At 36.1% G+C, this 21,371-nt stretch overlaps 1 protein-coding gene across 4 annotated transcripts in view; it reads left to right on the forward strand.

Annotated features, from left to right (window-relative positions):
- Positions 1–21,371, forward strand: part of FCHO2 (FCH and mu domain containing endocytic adaptor 2) — a 113,287-nt gene that overhangs the window by 47,801 nt on the left and 44,115 nt on the right. For all 4 annotated transcript variants that reach the window (XM_036020397.1, XM_036020394.1, XM_036020395.1 and 1 more), the window contains exons 7-10: positions 346–444; positions 1,240–1,336; positions 15,395–15,439; positions 17,088–17,160. In XM_036020397.1, coding sequence (XP_035876290.1) covers positions 346–444; positions 1,240–1,336; positions 15,395–15,439; positions 17,088–17,160 — 314 coding nt within the window. The remainder of the gene's footprint in view (positions 1–345; positions 445–1,239; positions 1,337–15,394; positions 15,440–17,087; positions 17,161–21,371) is intronic.

Here is a 21,371-nt window from a genome sequence, read left to right on the forward strand (position 1 = left end):
TGAAGCACTTCTACCTTGGCTTTTATGATACTCTTATCTTCTGAGTCTCCTTATTTTCTGACCATGATTATAGGTTTTAATTTGCATTATCTTCAAACTGTGAAAAAGTTGATGCTTGCCTGAGAAATGACATGACAAAAAGTTATCTTTTCTCCATGCTCTATTTCAGTGTGTTTACTAAACTCATTTGTCTAGAAGCATTGCTAAAATTACATAATAATGGGTAGCTGGCTAAATTTGGTCAGCTGTATTGAAATAACTTCTAAAAGGTCTTTTGATTTCAGCATATATGTATATATGTGTAGATATATATTTTATATATATAACTTTATATTTGCTACTCAGAAATTTCAGGACATTGAAGAAACTCATCTCATTCACATAAAGGAAATTATAGGATCCTTGTCAAATGCTATAAAGGAAATTCATTTGCAAATAGGCCAGGTAAGTTTTTATTTCTGTTGAACTGAGTCTTGAAAATTTTAGGTTATTTATGACTCTTTAAGAATCCAAAACCCATAACATGCTACTGAATTATTTCAGGCAAAAAAATACATATTCACATATATGAAATATAAAATAAATTGGATTTTTGAGTGGCTACCGAGGATGATAATTCAAATTAATTTTTTAAATTAACTGTTTAGTCCTCTTTACATTAAAACTATGAAGTTATCAATTTTTAAATATTTAATTTTAAAAGTTTTACTATTTCAAAAATTAGAACATCTTTAGTAAGTTACAGAACTTGTACTTAGGCATTTTCCAAAAATATAAGTGTTTGATTACAATTTGTGATTCATTGAAATTAGTATAGATGAAGTCTGTTATTTTTTTAAATAAAGATCTAAAAGAGTTTTAATTGCCTGTTTAATTTTTATTTATCATAAGAATTATGTTCTAAGAAGGGGCTAGCAAGAAATATTCAAAGTGATAAAAAAAAAGAATTATGTTCCAAAACATTCCAGGAGGAGAACATGGAACTGCATTTACTTTTAAGGTTGTACAGCCATATCTTAAGGAGTTCATGTAAATAAATAGTGGTTGGTACCCACAGATCTACTAACACTGTAAGTTAGGTAATAGAGCATGTTAAATACATGAAAGTTCTCAAAGGCTCTGGGTCAAAAAATACATATTTTGGTGTAACGAATTTTAATTGCTTTGTGGAAATTTTGTCTTATATACAGTAAGTATTTATGGAAAAAGAAAGAATTTATCTTTATCTCGTATTAATAGGTCCATGAAGAATTTATAAATAACATGGCTAACACGACAGTTGAAAGCTTGATACAAAAATTTGCTGAGTCAAAAGGCACTGGGAAAGAAAGACCTGGTAAGATGATAAACTCCGCAAGGAAATATATTCACATTTCCCATCCAGCAACTAAATGTGTTTGCCTTTGAATTCCAAAACTGCAAAATGGAACTTAGGAGATACCTAAAAATTTGTTTAAAATCTCAGATATCATTTAGTTTGTGTCTCTTTGTGTCTGATGATATTTAAGATTTTTGTTGTAACCTTTAGTGGTTAATTTAGTGTTACTTAAAATGGTTATTATAACCTTTACTAAATGAATATATTGCAGTTTATATTTTTGAAGGTAAGTTAGCAACAGAAGGCCATTTTAATGAGAAAAAGCATAGGAGAGAATATTGAGTGCTCAGCATTGAGGCCAATGAAGGATGTTTCTTAAAATTTAATACCTTTGAACAACAATAAAATAATTTTTTAAAAAAGTAAAATAAACTGTAACCACTGCTTAAAAAAAATGTAATACCTTTTTTCTTTTCTCATTCACATAGTATTCAACAAATACATGTATATATTTATAGTGTAAAATTTTTATATTTAAAACTAGCCAGCTGGACTCAGTTTAGATGATCCCAGTTTTGTTGGCAACATCCAGAGAGCACTATAGTCTGGGGCCAGTCGAACACAGGCTGTCTTCTCCCCATCAGACCTGATGAGGCGTTGGCCTTGGCCACATCAGTGTCACAGAGCTTCTTCACAGCCTGTTTGACCTGGTGCTGGTTGGCCTTGACATCCACAGTGAACACAACTGTATTGTGGCCTTCTGTTTTTTTTCATGGCTGATGAGGTAGTCAGGGGGCTTGATGATAGTATAGTGGTCAGGCTTATTTTTTCCTGGGGGTGCTCTTCTGAGGATATTTAGGCTGCCTTTGGAGCCACAGTGTTTTAGGCCTCCCGAAGGTGGGTGACATGCAGGTCTTCTTTTTGAGGCTGTGGATGCCTTTTAGCACTGCTTTCTTTGCTTTGGCTTCAGCTTTGGGGGCCAAGGGCTTCTTTGCTTTGGGTGCCATCTTCATGAAAAGATAGTCAACAAATACATTAATTGAGAACTAACAGTATTCCTGGCACTGTTTTTAGACACTGGGGATACACCAGTGAACAAATACATACAGGAATCCTGTTCTTATTTTATGAACAGATGTTTACCAGTATTCTGAATCTTATTTTAATAAGCATGTGTGATATGTCAGATGTAGTAAGTAACTCATTCCCTTCCCCTGCTCCTCGTTCTTATAGTATTGCAGGTTTCTGTTTATTAGTTACTGTACCATGTTCTGCAAGATAATTTGTTTCACAGGTAAAAACAATTCAGACGAGTAAAGAAGTTAAAGTATAGTTTGGAATTCAGGAAAATAGATGAGCGATTTGTGGAGAAGTCCAGGAACCATTTTTCTTCAGTGCAGTTCACAGAACTAGAACTTCAAACGTGAATCATCTTGGCTTTCTTCTTCCCACTCATTAAGTTTCAAATCACAGTGATTCAATTACGTTAGTAATTGAATCCCTTCAGACCTTTCCATGCTGTCTCTACCAACTTGATTAATTGCAGCAGCTGGTTTCTGAGTACCAGCACAGCAGACTATTTTACATGTTATAGCACATTCGTGTTTTGACTATACAGTTATGAACTCATAATTGTACTACTCATAAATCTTTGACTTTTCCTTGTGGACAGAAAGAAATTTAAACTCTGGACTTGGATTCAAAGCCTTTCAGGATCAGGCCTTGACTAGTCTTTAGTTTTATTCCCCGTTGTTCCTTTTACAGATACCCTTCAGTGCAGCCAGCCTGTACTGTTTACTGTTTCCTATACAAGCCCCTCCTTGTCTCTTGGTACCTTAGTTGCCCTCATGTCCTTACGCCAGAAAATGTTATATGCCACACCTTTCCTACCCCATGTCTTCCCATTTGTCTAATGGATACATTCTTTAAAAGTCAGGTCACGTGTTACTTCCGCCATCATAAGTGCCAGAGAACTTTTAAAAGTACTTTTTTCTTTTTTGGCATTGTTGCTATCTATCTTAAATTTTAATAATTGTGTACTTGTGAAGAAAAGTTTTATATTTGAGTTATCTGTTGTGTGTAAACAGTGCATTTTTGTTGAGTGAATGAACAATGGGCATATAATAGTAAATTTAGCATATTAAGGGGGTTGGAGTGGATGGATTAGCTCTTTTAAAAGTCTTAGTGAGGGAATAGTAAATTATGGTTAAAGTTTAGTGAGCACTTTGTGCCATGTACTGTGCTAACCACTTGGCAGGCAAACTTTGATCTTCAACAACTCTTTGAAGGTAAGTACTGTTATTCCTACTTTTCAGATGAGGGAAATGTGAGAGGTTAAATGATTTGCCTAAACTAGTACATGGCAGAGCTGGGGTTATGCCAGGATTTTTGACTCCAAGGCTCATGATTTGGAGCAATTAGAATAGAACTGAGTAAAGTTTACATATATAGAGAGAATAGGATGTCGAGCTACATAACCACAAAACAGTGAGAAACCCTAAAATTCCTTCAAAAGAGATTAAATTATAAATGAAGACCAGTTAAGAGAAGTGAAACAATTGGGGAACAAATTGAATTTTATATAGAGCATTTAGAAGTGTTCATAAATAAAAGCAAAGGTGTATTGCCTCATTAAAAATGCCTTAGATGGAAATCTGAACAAGATTGGTATACTGTCAGTATCTTGTTTGCAACATTATATTGCAGTCTTGTGAAATGTTACAGGAAGCCAGGCAAATATACAAGAGATCTCCATGTATTTTTTTAAACAACTCTATGTGAATCTACAGTTACTTCAATAAAAATTTCAATTTTCTTATTTGTGACACAGCACAGTACTTAGCCTTGTAGTTTGTAGTTCACTCTTTACTAGCATTGAGACCTTTAAGCCCTAATGCCTTCATCTGTAAAGTGGGGGATAGTAATAATATGTACCTCAGTGGGTTGTGATGTTTACATGAGATAATGTTATACTTATTGAGTACTTAATAAATGTTATTTTCAGAAATTAATATAGTCTTGATTAATAGGTAGCTAATAATGCGTAATGTTTCTTTATAAATTTAAATATACTGGTCTCAAGATAATACTGATAAATGTAGAAAATTTCTATAGCTAAGTGGTGAGAGAGAGTCCAAGAATGGTGGTGGCATGGGCTTTCCTAGAATCACTAGACCCAGAATTAGGTGACTGTTAGGTGAAGTGTGTCTGTCGACACTTTCATAAAAGCTGGTCCTAGAACTAACTTATAAAAAGCCGGGTGGAGGGTTTTGAGGGGTTGAGTGAAAGGATAAATATTACTTCTCTAATTGACTTATTGTGGGTGACTAGTTATAGCTCTTTCACATAGGTCTGTCTGGAAAAAGTCCAACCATTGTTAAAATTGCAAGAATGGTTTGCACAACATCAACATAACATTGTAGCCAAAGAGAGGGGACTGGAATATGCATGAGTGAACGATGATGACTTCACTGTACTAGTCAGTGGCGGTGGCAGATCCTCTTGAGTGAGGATGTGTACTGTGTGGCCGTCACATTTTAAATGATTGAGTGAGTAGAGCAATGAACCTGCATCAATTTTTGTATTAAGCTTGAACATTCCTCCACAGAAACTATTTGGATAATTCAGAAGGCTTTCAGATACTGCAATGAGTACAGCACAAATAAAAATGTGGCACAAATGCTTTAAAGATGGTCAAGAATCTGCTGAAAATGTTCACATTCTGGAAGGTCTGCAACAAGCAGAACACCTGAGAATGTTGAATGTGTATGGGCTGCAGTCAACAAAGATTGGAGACTGACAGTGGGAGAACTAGAAGCTGAACTGGGGATTCCAAAAACCACTGCGTCCGAGATTTGGATGCAGGATCTTAGCATGAAATGTGTCATGGCAAAATCAGTTCTATGGCTTCTGCTACCAGAGCAGAAGGAACATTGTACTATAGGTGCTACCAGTGAAGCCAGAGTAGGTCCCACAGTGCTTACTTTGAAGGGGACTGAGGTGTCATTAGTCTATGTATAGTGTTTCTTGTATCTTCTTCACTAAATGTGTCCATATGTGACTGGATATTTTCTGAACAGACCTTGGTATATTTGTTCAGCCTATGGACACATCAACAAATGATGTAGCCCAACGCAATGATGAAAATTTTGTGTTTGTCAGAAAAATAACAGTCAAAATTTTACATGTGAGTATATGGAATTTATAGACTTAAAGGACTTTACTTTGTAAGATGTATTCTAACCTTCAATTTGTATACTATTGATTGCTGTTAATATTTTATTTCTCCTGTTTTTTTTTTAAGATTTTATTTACTTATTTTTAGAGAGGGAAGGAAGGGAGGGAGAGAGAGAGAGAGAAACATCAATGTGCAGTTGCTGGGGGTCATGGCCTGCAACCCAGGCATGTACCCTGGCTGGGAATCGAACCTGCGACACTTTGGTTCACAGCCTGCGCTCAATCCACTGAGCTATGCCAGCCAGGGCTTATTTCTCCTGTTTTGTAAGGGCCCCCTCTGGTGGATGAATTCCTTCCTGAATTAGCTTTAGTCTATTGAATACACATTTCCAAAAGAGGCCCAGTTCTTTAAAAACTACATAAAGCTAAAAGTTAACCTATTTCTCTTGTGCTGAAAATGACTACTTTTTTTACTCAGTTATCTGTTGAAAGATATATGACCTCTAATTTTGTCTCCAGTTATCTTGTGTCAGTCAACACTTTGAGAGCATTAAATTTTTTTCCTATTCATTGAGACTGTTATATACTACTTATTATATGCAGTAACATTTTTGTCATTTTTTATTGAGATATACTTGAAATACAATATTGTACTTGTCTATAACAATTTGACATATGTACATATTGTGAAATGAATGCCCCCCAAAAAGTTTAGTTAATATCTATCTCTGTACATAGTTAAACTTGTGATAAAAACTTTTAAGAACTACTTCCATAGCTTTCAGATATATAGTAAAATATTGTTAATTGTAGTTACCATGCTGTGTATTACATCTCCAGGACTTTTTAACCTTAATAACTGGAAGTTTTACCTTTGGATCACCTTTACCCATTTTGCTCACTGCTTACTCTCCTCCTCTGGCAACCACCAATGTGTTCTCTCTAGGAGGTTTTTTTTTTCTTTTTTTAGATTCTACATATAATTAAGATCATATAGTATTTGTCTTTCTCTGACTGACTTAGCATAATGCCGTCAAGTTCTATCCACATTGTCATAAGTTGCAGAACTTCTTTATATGGCTGAATAATATTCCATTGTATAAATAGACACACTACATTTTCTTTATTTGTTCATCTGTTAGTGGACACAGGTTGTTTCTACATCTTGGCTATTGTAAATAATGCTTCAGTGAACGTGGGGGTACAGATATCTTATTAAGATAGTGATTTTATTTCTTTAAGTTGAATACGCAGAAGCAGAATTGCTAGATTATGGTGGCTCGATTTTAAAACTTTTGAGGAACCTCCATACTGTTTTTGAAATTAATTTTAATTATAGTAGTGTGTGGCTCTTTTGGAATTTGAGTCACTGTAATTGGACAATGCTTGGAATGTTGAAGCACCTATGATCTGAAAGTATCATGAATAAATAGGTGTTTTCTAATTTTGATGCTGTTTTATGTTCTAATGACTTTATCCTAGTATTTCTGCCTATTCTCATGTATTTTAGTTGCCACAGGAGATTAAAATCCATATATATTTTAAAGATTTTACTTATTTTTAGGGAGAAGGGAAGGGAAGGAGAAAGAGAAACATTGATGTGAGAGAAAAACAGTTGTCTCTTGCATTCCCCTAGCCAGAGGGACCTGGCCTGCAACCCAGGCATGTGCCCTGTCCGGGAATCAAACCGGCAACCCTTTGGTTTGCAGGCCGACACCCGAAGCCACTGTGCAACACCAGCCAGGGCTACCTCTTTGTACTTCTTAATCCCCTTACCTCTTCATCCATTCTCCCACACCCTCCTCCCATCTGATAACCATCTGGTAACTAATATCTTTTCTCTTGATGCTTTTACGGTTCTCTCTTTGTCTTTAACCTTGGGCATTTTAATTATGATGTGTCTTGGAGTGGGCCTCCTTGCCTCTGTCTTGTTTGGGACTCTCTGTGCTTCCTGGACTTCCATGTCTATTTTCTTTACCCAATTAGGGAAGTTTTCTTTCACTATTTTTTCAGATTTCCAATTTCTTGCTCTTCTCCTTCTAGTACCCCTATGATGCAAATGTTGGACCTCTTGAAGTTGTCCCACAGGTTGCTTACACTACCCTCATTTTTTTGGATTGTTTTTTCTTGTTGTTCTGATTGGTTGTTTTGTTGTTGTTGTTGTTTTTGCTTCCTTATGTTCCAAATCATTGATTTGATTCTTAGGTTCATCCAGTCTACCATTGGTTCCCTGTAAATTGTTCTTTATTTCAATTAGTGTATTTTTCGTTTCTGATTGGATCTCTTTTATGCTGTTGAGGCCCTCATTAAGTTTGTTGAGCATCCTTATAATCAATGTTTTGAACTCTGCATTTGATAGATTGCTTATCTCCATTTCATTTAGGTCTTTTTCTGGAGTTTTGGTCTGTTCTTTCATTTAGGCCATGTTTCTTTCTCTCCAATTTTGGTAGTCACCTAGTGTTTGTTTCTATGTATTGGATTTGACTCTGTGTCTGGTAGTGTTGCCTAGTAGGTATCCTGTAGGGACCAGTGGCACAGCCTCCCCTATCACCCAGACTGGGTACTCAAGGTGCACCCTTTGTGTGGGCTTAGTATACCCTCCTCTTATAGTTGAGCCTTGGTTGCTGTTGGTAGGTCAGTGGAAGTATTTACTCAGACCAGTCAGCTGCAAGAATTAGCTGTGACCACTGACCACCATCCTGCACCCTTCATGGATGGTCAGCTGTGCAGGGGCAGGGTGGTGGTGCTCTGACATGGTCTGTAGCTGTCCATTGGGTGTGCTGGCCCCAGGGTTTCCCAGGTGGTACAGCTAAGTTCAGCCCCCACATGTATTTTGCTCAGGCCACCCTGCCTGAGCTATAAAGCAATCTGAGATGGCTGCTACTTGTGCTGTGGTTGGAGATTCCCAGGGGGAGGCAAACTATGATTCTAATCTGGCTGCTGCTAGTGCCAGGTCTGGGGCTCACTGAAGCCAGCTACTGCTTATTTGAGAGGATTTAGGAACTTGTGAAGCAGGAGCCAAGAGACTAGCCATTCATATGGAAAAGCAGCTTGGGTGGGCCCCTAAGTTGGGTGGGGCAGAGTCTCTGGGGATCTCCACGGTGGGTCAGACAGTATTAGCCAGGTTCATTGAGTCTCAGATGTGACACCATCTTGTGGGCTCTGTTGGGGGAGGGTTTGGCAAAGGGACAATGGCCCCTACTCACCCTAATGCCAGACACTGCAGTTTTTCCCTGTATATCACTAGTGCCTTTCAAGCTGCTACCTAGTGCTGGAGCTCAGAGGGAGTGAATCTGAGTAGATGAGTCTGTGTATGGGTTCTTTAAGAAGAACTGCTTGGGGCTCCAGAAGTTTCTTCCACCAACTCAGTGCCGCTGGTGTTTGTAACCAGAAGGTGTATCTGTTGGCACTGGAACTTGGGCTGGGGGTTCAGGTGTGGATCTGGGACTTTTCACTCCCCAAGATATCCCTCCTGAGTTTTGATCCACCACCTATGGGTGTGGGACTAGCTTGTTGTGCATCTGTGCCCCTCCTACCAGTCTGGATGGATGTGGTTTCTTTAATTCTGTAGTTGTCAGACTTCCATTCAGCTCTATTTCTGATGGTTCTGAATTATTCTACATTTTATTCTATATTTTAGTTGTAATTTTGATATTGTTGTTTGAATAGGCGAGCCATGTCTACCTACGCTGCCATCTTGACCAGAAGTCAGTTTTTCTCTTCGATAGCAAGGGACAATGACCAGAAAAAGAGGAAAGAAGAATGAATAATGATTAGGGGGTAGGATAACATAGATTAGCACAAACAAGAAAGTAAAAGAGGGGGTTCTTAAAAGAAATTAAATAGAAAAACTCCACTCTGTGAAAGAATACACCTTCACCTATTGTGTCCTGGCTACCTGGGACAGAGACATAGAATCTGCCCTGTGGGATGTATGTGCCATCTGGTAATGATTCACTTTTATACCTTTTAGAACAGGAGTTGACAAAACTATGGCCACTGAACCAAATTAGTTCTGCTTATTTTTGTGAGGACTGTAAAAAAATGGTTTACATTTTTAAATGATTAAGGGAAATAATCAAAGGAACAGTAGTATTTTGTGATACTTGAAAATTATAAAAGTCTGATTTGAGTGTCCATAAAATATTTTTTTCTGTAGTCTGTGGCTACATTCACGCTACATACAACAGCAGAGGTCAGTAGATGTGACAGACCTTATGGCCCACAGAGTCTAAAATATTTACTATCTGATTCTTTACAGAAAATGTTTGTCTGCCCCATGTTAGAGAATACATTTCTTGTGTAGTAGCAGATATGTCATAATACAGTAGAATGGTGTAGCTCATAACAATACATAAATAATCTCTCTTGGACAGCTGATTCTGCTGTTCTCGGGTTTAGAAACCATTTAATCTGACATTCTGCACCAGCTACATCTGCAGTTATATTACAGTGCAGTAACTGGTCCTCATAATAATAACCCTGAATTGTGAAGTAAAGATTAAACTGCTTTGCACAGGCTTTAAGGAAAGCTTAGTTCTCTATTTGAAATAGCCATTAGAATATTAAATGTATACAGTGGCAGCAAAATAGAAAAAAGTAAAGTAAGCTGATGAGCTGATGATAATTTTTACATGTGTATAATAACCAGGACAGAGTTAGAGATTTTTTTTTGCAGTCTGTAAAAAGAGCTAACTCAAGCCAATTTGAACTTAAAAGAAAATTTAATGGAAAGAAACTGAGGTATCCCAAGGATTCAAAATCAGAAATGTAACCACAGTTCCAGAAAGAAACCCAAACCTATAGGCAGACTAGATATTGTTTTTTCTTTATTTGATCTCTGCATTTCTATGACATTATCCTCATCCTCATCATCATCATGCTCATCATCCTGTAGAATGGCTTTCTTTGCTTTTCCAGGCTCATGACATTAAGGTGACCTCCCAGTAATTTCTAGGTACTTTTACTTTTTTTAAATGGCAGCCACAGCTCAGAATTAACCCAGGTTTCTGTCCCTTTCCAAATTTCTGAGAGAAAGATCTGGTTCAAGTAATGTTGAGTCAGGTAATCTTTCTAGTCCAGTCAGTTCTGACTAGGTCATGCAGTATGTATATGGCTTCTGTACCACTTGTGGAGAAGGGGTAGGTCAGCAGAGAAAAGAGATTATAGTGAGCTGGGTACAGTTGCCCAAGGTTTTATCAGGATTACATGGTGAAAATATGACTCAGTCTGGGATTATGGACGCATTGTCAGATTTTGGATGTAGGAGCAAATTATATTTCAGTGTTGAGATTCTGCGTTTGGGGAAATGAAAATTTGGAAATTTTTACAGTGACTGAAATTCCATGGTTAAAATTCTGTTTATTTGTTTTAAGACCATGGTTCCTAAGTTTGCCTCATCACTGGTTCTCAAGCTGTGGGTACATATAAGAAAAACTTACAGAAATTTTTTTCCCTTGCCATTACTCTTTTCTTTAAAAAAAAAAAAGTACAGACAGTGCACTATCCTAGAAACACTGATTTCATTGGTATAGGGTGGGTCCTTGGTAACATTATATTTTAAAATTTCTCATCTGCTTGTAATATGCAGTCATTGTTGAGAACCTGGAGCAACTACATCACTGGGTGCTTGTTATAAGTATAGAATTTCACACCCTCCCCTCGCCTACTGAATCAGAATCTGCGTTTTAATAAGATTCCCAGGCAGCTTGTATGCACAGTAAAATTAGAAAAACACTCTCTAGACTTACTGAATATTTGGCAATGGAACCAGGGGTTTACTAGGTCTGTAGTTTTCAAAAGTGTGATTCCAGGACCATGGGCATCACCTGGAAATTTGTTAAAATATGTACTTTCTTGAACACCAGCCTATAACTTCCAAATAGGATACTGAGGGTGGGGCCCAGCAGTTTGTGGTAGAACAAGCCCTCCTAATGATTCTGATGCAGGGCTTGGGATTTGGGACCATTAGATTGAAGGAATTTTTCCCTTGAGCCTTTTATTTAAATAAATACTCTTGAAGTGAAGTAACATTGATGTTGCAACTTGTAAATGATTTGGCAAGCGAAAAAAGAAAAAAACCCTACAAACATATATGTAGAGAGAAAAAGAAAACAAATATGATGAAATGTATTATTGTTATTCCTCATATCATTTATAAAAATGATATGACTTAGATTCCGAAGTAGTAACTAGTCCAAGGTAATCAACTAGCAGGCACGTGGTAAAACCAGAACTTGGGCCTCTGTGCCCATTGTGTGTCACTACAAGCTGGAATTTGATGCCCTTTTCCATGCTAGCTTGCCTGGTTCATCATTCCAGGCATGTAGGAATGTGGCTGTGTTGCGTTCCACAGACTCAAGAGCAAGCTAGAGAATGTGTCATTGACTCTCCTTACTATGAGTCACACCCATCTTTCTTTCCTCCCTCCCACCCCTCTGCCTCTTCCCCTACAGCCTTCACTGTCATTCTTTTTGTTAGACTTGAGGGTCTGGCCATGTTTGTATCTTTCACTTTGGCTTCTAATTGGAACCAAGTGTTCTATGGTTCAGTTGGGCATATTCTGGAATATGCTTGATTTGAGTAGCCCAGATTTATTATTTGAGTTTTGAGGCTTACTTTAACTAGACAGAATTGCAAATTTGCCCTGTTCATGGCCTGAGATTTAGAATTGATTCCAAAACAATGGGAACTATTAATTAAATATTTCACGTTTTTTATTCTCTACATCACTCCACAAAATAGTTGCGGTGATTAAAGATTACTGTTAAATAAATAATCTTTCTTCCTATAACATTCCATAAAAGTTTTGATCCAAGTTAGAGTAGGATGAATTCTTTAGGTTGTTGACTTTTTCTTTTCTTTCTTTTTTTTTTTTGATAGCAGTAATTTATTCCTACCTTATGATTAAAGCATCGTATGTAAGAATTGTTTTTGCTTTAGATCATTGATCTCTCAGAAGTCTGTTTTTAATTTCTTCTGACCTTAGTTGAACTCATGATGTCATTTTTAGATAATGTATGAAAGAGCACCAGGAGACAGAGCCACAGTGATCTTACTTTTATACAAACTAAGTTGCCATTGTGGCCCAGTATAAAATCTACTACTAAGAGCAGTTACTTTTTTTTTTAAAGAATTATTTTTTAGAGCGGGAAGGGAGGGAGAAAGAGAGAGAGAAACATCAATGTGCAGTTGCTGGGGGTCATGGCTTGCAACCCAGACATGTACCCTGACTGGCAATCAAACCTGTGACACTTTGGTTCACAGCCCGCGCTCAATCCACTGAGCTATGCCAGCCAGGGCTAGAGTAGTTACTTATTTTTGACAACAGAATTAATTGAGCCTAAAAGAGTTGAAATTCCAGTTGTAGCAAACTGTCCTTTCTGGCTCTTGCTCTGGCTTTGATATTGTCAGGAAGAGTAACTTACCTTATGACCAAATAGCACAATCATGGGCAGTGGACAGCATTTGAGGGATGCTGAATAAACTTTCTACTTGTTAAACAGTTCAGAAGTGACATGCTGTGGGTGTGATCAGAATATCCATTGATATCCACCTGAGCTGTCAGCTGGCACTGAGCCAGGCATGCAAAGCTTTGCCATGTGGAGCATATGCCGTGTTAAAAGAGAATCTTTTTTCATGCACGATTTAATGTATTTTTTAAATGATATAGCTAGTTTTATTATACCACAAACTGTTAGTATTCTGACCTTTTATAGAAAAACTTATGTATGGGTGGATGGTACTCATTTAAAAAATTTAAATATATGTATAATTTGAAAGGATTTGCCATCTTATACTTTAAAATGTCATTTTGAGTAGTTTGTTTTTATTGTACATTTTCCTATTTCAAATGGATTTTAAGGGGATGTTTAGAAAAGATAAAGAGAAAAGCCATCAAGAGTATGTCTGGTATAGGAAAAAGGTTTTGTAGGGGGGGGAATAGAGTTTTATTTAAAGGGATTAATTTTATAGTGTAAAGGGATGCCTTTAGTATTTTCACATATATAAAGGTATCTGAAAATCTTCAAAGAATATATGCTGTATTTGCTAAGGTGATGTCAAAGTGTTTCTATATATATTTTTATATCTGTCCAGTATCCAGCCATGTAATGTGAAAAATAGAGACATTTATTGTAGAAGATACAAGATACAAGAAACACTGTACATAGGACAGTGATGCCTCAGCCCCCTTCATAGTAGGCACCTTGAGACCTCACACAGTTCTCCCCATCGCCATCAGCTTCCCCATCATATTTTCCTGAATGGTCTGAAATCTCGTCCCTTTCAAAGGTGATTTTAGTTTTGGGAAAAGCCAGAAGTCACAGTGTGCCAAATCTGGGCTGTAGGTGGGCTGAGTCACCTGGGTGATTTGATGTTTCACCAAAAAACTCTTCACGACACATGATGCATGAGTAGGCATGTTGTCCTGATGAAGCTGCCAATCACCAGTTGCCCATAGCCATGGCTGTTGTGGTTGTATTACATCTCTCAACCAACAAAGAACATTGAGGTAGAACTCCTTGTTAATTGTTTGGCCTAGAGTGGCATACTCATGCTGGACAACACCTTCCCAGTCAAAAAAACACATTACATGGTCTTGATCTTGCTGTGACTTTGGCATTCCTTCTTCGGGCGTGGAGGAGGAGGCGACTTCCATAGGTTTGACTGGGCCTTTGTTTCTAGATCATAGCTATAGGCCCACAATTCATCTCTGGTTATGACCTGCTTGAGGAAATCTGGTTCATTGGTATCAGTCTGAATCAGGTCATTAGCAACTGCAGCACAGTGTTCCTTCTGCTTTGGTAGCAGAAGCCATTGAACAGATTTTGCCATGACACTTTTCATGCCAAGATCCTGCATCCAAATCTCGGACACAGTAGTTTTCAGAATCCCCAGATCAGCTTCTGGTTCTCGCACTGTCAGTTGACAGCCTTTGTTGATTGCAGCCCATACACATTCAACATTCTCAGGTGTACTGCTTGTTGCAGACCTTGCAGAATGTGGATCATTTTCAACAGATTCTTGACCATCTTTAAAGCCACACTTCATTTGTACCACATTCTTTGCACTGTTCCTTAAGGCCTTCTGAATTATCCGAATAGTTTCTGCGGAGGAATGTTCAAGCTTAATGCAAAAATTGATGCAGATTCATTGCTGTACTCACTCAGTCATTTCTAATGCAATAGCCACACAGTACACATGCTCACTCAAGAGGATCTGCCACCCCTACTGACTAGTACAGTGAAGTCATCATCATTCACTCATGCGTATTACATCAATTTTGTGCAAACCATTCCTGTAATTTTAACAATGGCTGGGCTTTTCCCAGACAGACCTTGTATATAAAGGGCTTTCAGTAAATTATGATCATATTAATAGGCTAATCTCCATTTTTTTAACTGTTAGGATTATTTGATTTTTAAATTTATTACTCATATTTTAATTATTATCACATGGCACTGGAACACATTTCAGAACATTTCAGAAGATACAGTTGACCCTTGAACAATGTGGAGTTTGGTGGTGTTGACCCTCGCATGGTTGAAGATTTGTATATAGCTTTATTCCCCTGAAACTTAAGTTGTCTCTTGGTATTCATGGGAGGATTGGTTCCCAGACCCCGAAGGATACCGAAATGTGTAGATGTGCAAGTCCCCTGCACAAAGTGGTGTAGATCAATGCATACAGTGGGCCCTCAGTTGTGAACTCGCAACTATGAATCAAAAACAGCAGAGGTATTTAATGGAAAAAAATCCACATAAATGTGGACCTCACAGTTCAAATCCATGTTGTTTAAGGATCAGCTTTATTGTAATGGGGTTTGATTTGATTGTTTTCTACCAGCTTTTATTTTTAAACTAGCAGTTGTTCATATATATACATATATATATTTTTTAGGCCTTATTGAATTTGAAGAATGTGATCCTGCTAGTGCAGTTGAAGGTAAGTTGACCAGCTGTGATGTATGGCAGCTAGCTAATGTCTTCTGTTTATTGAACAAATAGAGAGGGGCTGCTCTCCATTGGTGTCAGCATGTGTATTAAATGATGAAAAAAATCTGAGTATGGTTTGAAGGCCTACGGAATCTCATCTTAATAAATAAACAGTAGGTTAGCTGAAAGGATTATTATCGGTTAGAATATACATTTTAAAAGATTAAATGTAAATGCACTTGTTTTCAAATACACATTAACATCGTTTTCTTCATTGACACCCATTTTTAAACATTCTAATGTCATAAATACGAAGCTCATTACTGCACATTAATATATAGTGCTTGTCCTATAGTAGGTAATGCTTCAGTGATTAATGAGGTTATGCATTAATGTTAATATTACCATCATTCGGATAGGTGATGCTTTGACTTGAGAAAGGGTCCACACTCTATTTAAATTGATGTTTTTCATAGTATGAAATCCAAGAGATGCCTGCTATTTTCATCATATTTTTTATATCTTACTTTGTGAGCAACTAGATCTAATTTGAAAGCAAAATTCTGATTTTTCTAAGACTTGTGTAAGAATTTAGAGAAACGGTTTGCTCTTGTATGCAAGGTTATTATTGGAATAGTCAGGAGCTCTGGGGCCTATGCTTCTTATAGTTACTAGCTCTTTGAGAGCAGTGATGATTTAAATTCTCTGTACTTCAGCTTTCGTTACTATAAAACATAGGTAGCAAATAATACTCAGAATAAAACTGTATTTGATTTTTAAAATATTATAACATGCTGTATAAATGTATGGTTTTGGGGGGTTCGTTTTGCTTGAATGCAAGTACGTTATTCTGAGACACCTGCATTATAATCCTGGCTTAGAGTGTTTACTAGTTATATACCACTGATTTAAAAAAAAGAAGAACAAAAATACCCTTGAGTTTCTTTATCTATAAGATGAGAAGCTAGCTTAGGTGTGCTCTAGCTTTCATAGAGTAGGCAGGTAAGCTTTAAGTACCAAATTCCATCAATAATTTAATATCATGACTGACCTTTAGACTTTAATTTGTCATGCAAGAAAACTATAAAGAACTGCTGTATTAGGCAAAACAAAAATTATATTTGTTCATTTATGGTAGGATCCACTTTTAATATTGCTTATATTAGATATAACATGAATGCCATATTGTAAGTTTTCCATGTTATTACTGTTAGTGGATCTTTTGTGTCATCTTTTTATTTAAAACAACATACTTATATTTTGTGACCCTTCAAGCAGGGAACATGATTTGACTTGTATTTATAATAAAATATAATATAGTGAATAGCATACTTTCTTGGAAGTTTTAAGATATCTGCAAATGTTTATTCTGTCTGATATGACTTGGGGACTACTTAGAAAGGAAAAGAGAATTTCATCAATTGAACGAATGTTCTAAAACCTTTGGGTGAATAATAGGCTATGTTACATTAATATAAGTCTAAACAGACTATAACTGATAATTAAAATTAGGGTTTAGCAATAAATATTTATTTCATCAAAATTTAGTATCAACAGTTAATGAGCAAATTGTGTGTCAAGATAGAAGATGTATTCATAAATTTAATATATTTATCAGGAACAGTTGTGCTTCTGTAACAATACACATTTATTTTAAGGTATAAAACCAAGAAAAAGAAAGACATTTGGTTTGCCAGGAATAATTAAAAAGGAAAAGGATGCAGAGTCTGTGTAAGTATATTAAATATTGTTAAAATCCTTTCTGTTATAAATAATTAAACTATTGTCTTGAATTTGAAAAAGGGAAGTTTCTTTTGGAAATAACTGAAATTATATATGTTTGAGGGGTGACAAATACAAACTTTTCTAAATACATTTGCCAGCTTCTCTGGTTTTACTTAAAAGTATTCACTTATTTTAAAATTTTCAGATGAAAGCTTTAGTATTTTAAAGTGGAAACTTTTAAGATACTCTATAAGATAATGTGCATATTTTAAAATATTAAAAACACAGAGAAAGTAAAAAATTCTTCTAAGTCTTGATGTGTAAGAAAAACCCACAGTCAACCATTTGATGAAAATCCTTCTAGACAGCTCTAACCATGCAGGGACATAGTGTTTATGTACAGATGCTACTCGACTTACAGTGGGGTTACCTCCTGATAAACCTGTCATAACAGAAAATACAGTAAGTCAAAAGTGCTTTTAATATACCTACCAAACATCACAGCTTAGCCTTAAATGTGCTCAGAACACAATATCCAGAAACACTAGCAACATAGTACAGATGGTCCCTGACTTAATGATGGTTCACCTTATGTTTTTTCAGTTTTACAACAAGGTGATAGTCATTCAGTAGAAATTGTACTCTGAGTTTTGAATTTTTATCCTTTCGCCAGCTAGCGATATGCAGTATAATACTCTCTTGTGATGTTAGACTGTGGCAGCCAGCTGTAGCTCCCAGTTAGCCCTTAGATCATGAGATGAAATAACTGGTACTTGACAGTGTACAATGATGCCAGCGTTTTTTAGATACTGTGTTTTGTGTTTTGCATTCTTTCATATCTACAAAAATGCCCATCTATGTCACCTGCTTCTGGTGAGAAAAGGAAGGCAAATATTCTTGAGATGAAACTCAAGGTAATTTCCCAACTGAAAGCTAATGTAAGTGAGCACATTTAAAGTAGGCTAGGTTAAGTAAGCTATGGTTTTCAGTAGGTTATTGTATTAAATGCATTTTCATGTTACATTATTTTCAACTTACAATGGGTTTATTGGGACATAACCCCATCATGTATCAAGTATCTGTACACTGTAGGGTATCAGTTGAAGAGTATCAAGTTGGACCATCTGTATGCCTAAGTGGAAAATGTTAAATGTGGGAGGGAAAAAAAGCACTAACATGTTTGAACGTTTATACTATCCATCATTTTTAGATGGAGGATGGAGTATACATTTGATTTACCTTTTTCAGAAATAGGAAAGTAGTATACAAAGAATATATAATTTAGTATAAAAGAATTTCAACTAATATTAGGTAAGTAAGGTTGTGCTACCTTGACTACATATTAGAACTACCTGGGAAATTAAAATAAATATATCTATGCCAGACCCCATCTCAGACCAATTAATACAGATTCTCGGGCAAGAGGCCCCAGTATAATTTCTGTTTTGTTTCATTTTAAGCAGCCTATGTGATTGTAAAATACACCTGGGGTTGACAGTCATTGAGCTGTGATTAACTAGAGATAAACTGGAATTAAAGAATTTTTCTTTTCATAATTACCCAACCCATTTGGATTGAAGAGACACTTAGTGAATGTCTTAAAGTGATTCATTGACCTGGCTGAAAATTTGTTTAAAATCCTTACTTCTCTAACATAATCAGAACTCTCATGAGATTTAATATTTTGATGAGTACTCGTATTTGCAGTACAAGAGAACAATTTGTGCTTTGGGTGTTTTTGCCTACTACTTAGTTATATTCTTATCTGAATTTCTCAGAATTTCTACAATTCTAAATGTCTGTTTCCTCCCCTCTCCCAAGTGGTATATTTGGTTAACAAATTAAGACCAATTGCAAAGTGATTTATATCTGTAGTTACCATCTCTTCTGCAAATATCTTTTTTGAGCTTTTATTAAGTATTTTGCTAAGGGGAATAGAAACTAATCTCTTTTTATGACATTGGAAATACATTTGGAAATGTAAACAATTGATTTGTAAGTAAGTTTTTAATGCACCAGTTCATCTGTTAGGAATTATAAAAAGAAATGGCTGTAAATCAAATATTTTTATAATACATATTTTTTACAGCAGTTCATTCAGGGAACTTTATAATTCTCTGTACTTTGTAATATTTCTATATATATGTATTTTCAAATAGTTTTTCATGATGAGTAATTTCTCAATGTGATCATTAGACCATTTGGATATTGGAATATTTTTACCAATGAGAATGCTAGGGCAGAAAATTATTCTTAAGCCACTTCACCATGATTTCCTTCTTTCAGCACTTCCTGGCAGGAAAAAAAAAAGATAGAATTTACTTCACTTAAAATGCCTAAGGCTCTTGACAAACTTACTCTCATAGCCTGAAGTCTTTTGAAATGCTAGCAGCTGTGGAAGAGGGGTCCTGCTGAGAGTGTGCTCTTCCCCAGGCTTTGTCTGCAGGTCTCTTAGAGCCCACTGTGAAGGCAGACAGATGAGTGCTTGAGCGCAAAGACTCAAGAGTTCCTGCTTAAAGCCAGAGGATAAACTGGAACTTTTACGCTTGCTTTTATTTTAAAACTGTGTCTCTTTAAAAAGGTGGAAAGTAGAAATACTCTAACATCTTAATTAACTTGATTCTGTAGAGGGATTGAATTTATTATTACAGTTCCTTTCTAGTAGAACATTTTCTCCGAGTACCGTCTTTTGCTGCGTATAATGTGCTTCCGTGTATAATGTGCACCCGTGTTTTTGTGTGCATTATACACAGGATTATTATGCCCATGGTACGTAATCATGATACCCAGGTATAAGGGGCATCCTTATTTTTCCCTCAAAAATTTAGGCAAAAAAAATGTGCATTACACACAGCAAAATGCTGTACATAGGTTTTTCTCACCTACCAATAATAAGAAAGCTCTTTTTCAAAATTGTGGTTTTAAGTAAATATAAAGATATATGGGATTTTCATTTACCCTGACCTCTTGGTGATTCAATTGGATTAAAAGCAGTGCAGTCATCTCACTCTTTTTTCATTTATTCAGTCTATTCCATTCCATTTTCCTGTAACAAAATTCTTCAATTTGTAGACTGTCCTGGCTTGTGCTTAATCTTTGGGTAGATAGAGATTACTTGTCTATCCTAGATATTAGTTTAGTGCTTTTTATTGTTAATTTGGCTCTTAAGGTGAACATAAAGCCTATATTTTCAGTCTGTTAAAGTGCCACACTTTGACATAATGTGCATTATCAGTCTCAAGCTAAAGATTATGTAACTAATACAAATGCCTTTTAAATATGCACTCTAATTTTTGTTTGTAAATTTGTTTTAGAATGTATACATAGAAATTATTCTTTTCTTTTTTTTAAAGGTTTTATTTATTTATTTTTTAGAGAGGGAAGGGAGAAAAAGAGAGAGAGAGAGAGACATCACTGTGGGTTGCTGGGGGTCATGGCCTGCAACCCAGGCATGTACCCTGACTGGGAATCGAACCTGCGACACTTTGGTTTGCAGCCTGCGCTCAATCCACTGAGCTACGCCAGCCAGGCGAAATTATTCTAATCTTATTCCTCATGACTTCAATGTCTTTAATTTCACATTTTTAGGTCTTTATTCAGTTAATTGAGAAGATTGGTTATTATGGTTTAGTTTTACATTTAAAATAAGTTTTTACTAATTTACAGTATATCCAGTCATATTTGCTTATCAGTTAAATGATAAAATACCAGTTCTGAACTACACATTACATTAGATTAGAAAACTGTTCCAAATGGAAGTCTAAATACTCATTTAACAAATTTGGAGAAAAGTGAGCCTGATTTTGCCCTGATTGGTGTCACTCAGTTGGGATTTGTTCTGCAAAGCAAAAAAGGTCTCTCTGTCTGGTTCACTTCCTAGTCAGGACACAAGCCTGGTTTGTAGGTTCTGTCTCCAGTTGGGGTGCATCCATGTTTCTTTCCCTCTCTTTCTCCTTCCTTTCCCTCCTCTCTAGAAATAAATAAATAAATAAAATCTTTCTTAAAAGGTGGTTTTGATTTTTATATAGACTAGCTTATAGAAAGTAGTACACTTTAAACTTCAGTTTTGAAAGTGTAGACTTTTTAAAAAGTTTTGAAAATTTATGTAGAAATGTTATTTACCAAGCCAGGCTTTCTTCTCTGAAGGAAACTTTTTTTACACTTTGTCTCCCTGAAGAATTAAAGGTCACTAGAAATCCTTGTAAGACTGACAGCTT

The sequence above is a fragment of the Phyllostomus discolor genome, chromosome 3 (assembly GCF_004126475.2).
Source record: "Phyllostomus discolor isolate MPI-MPIP mPhyDis1 chromosome 3, mPhyDis1.pri.v3, whole genome shotgun sequence".
Lineage (NCBI taxonomy): Eukaryota > Metazoa > Chordata > Mammalia > Chiroptera > Phyllostomidae > Phyllostomus > Phyllostomus discolor.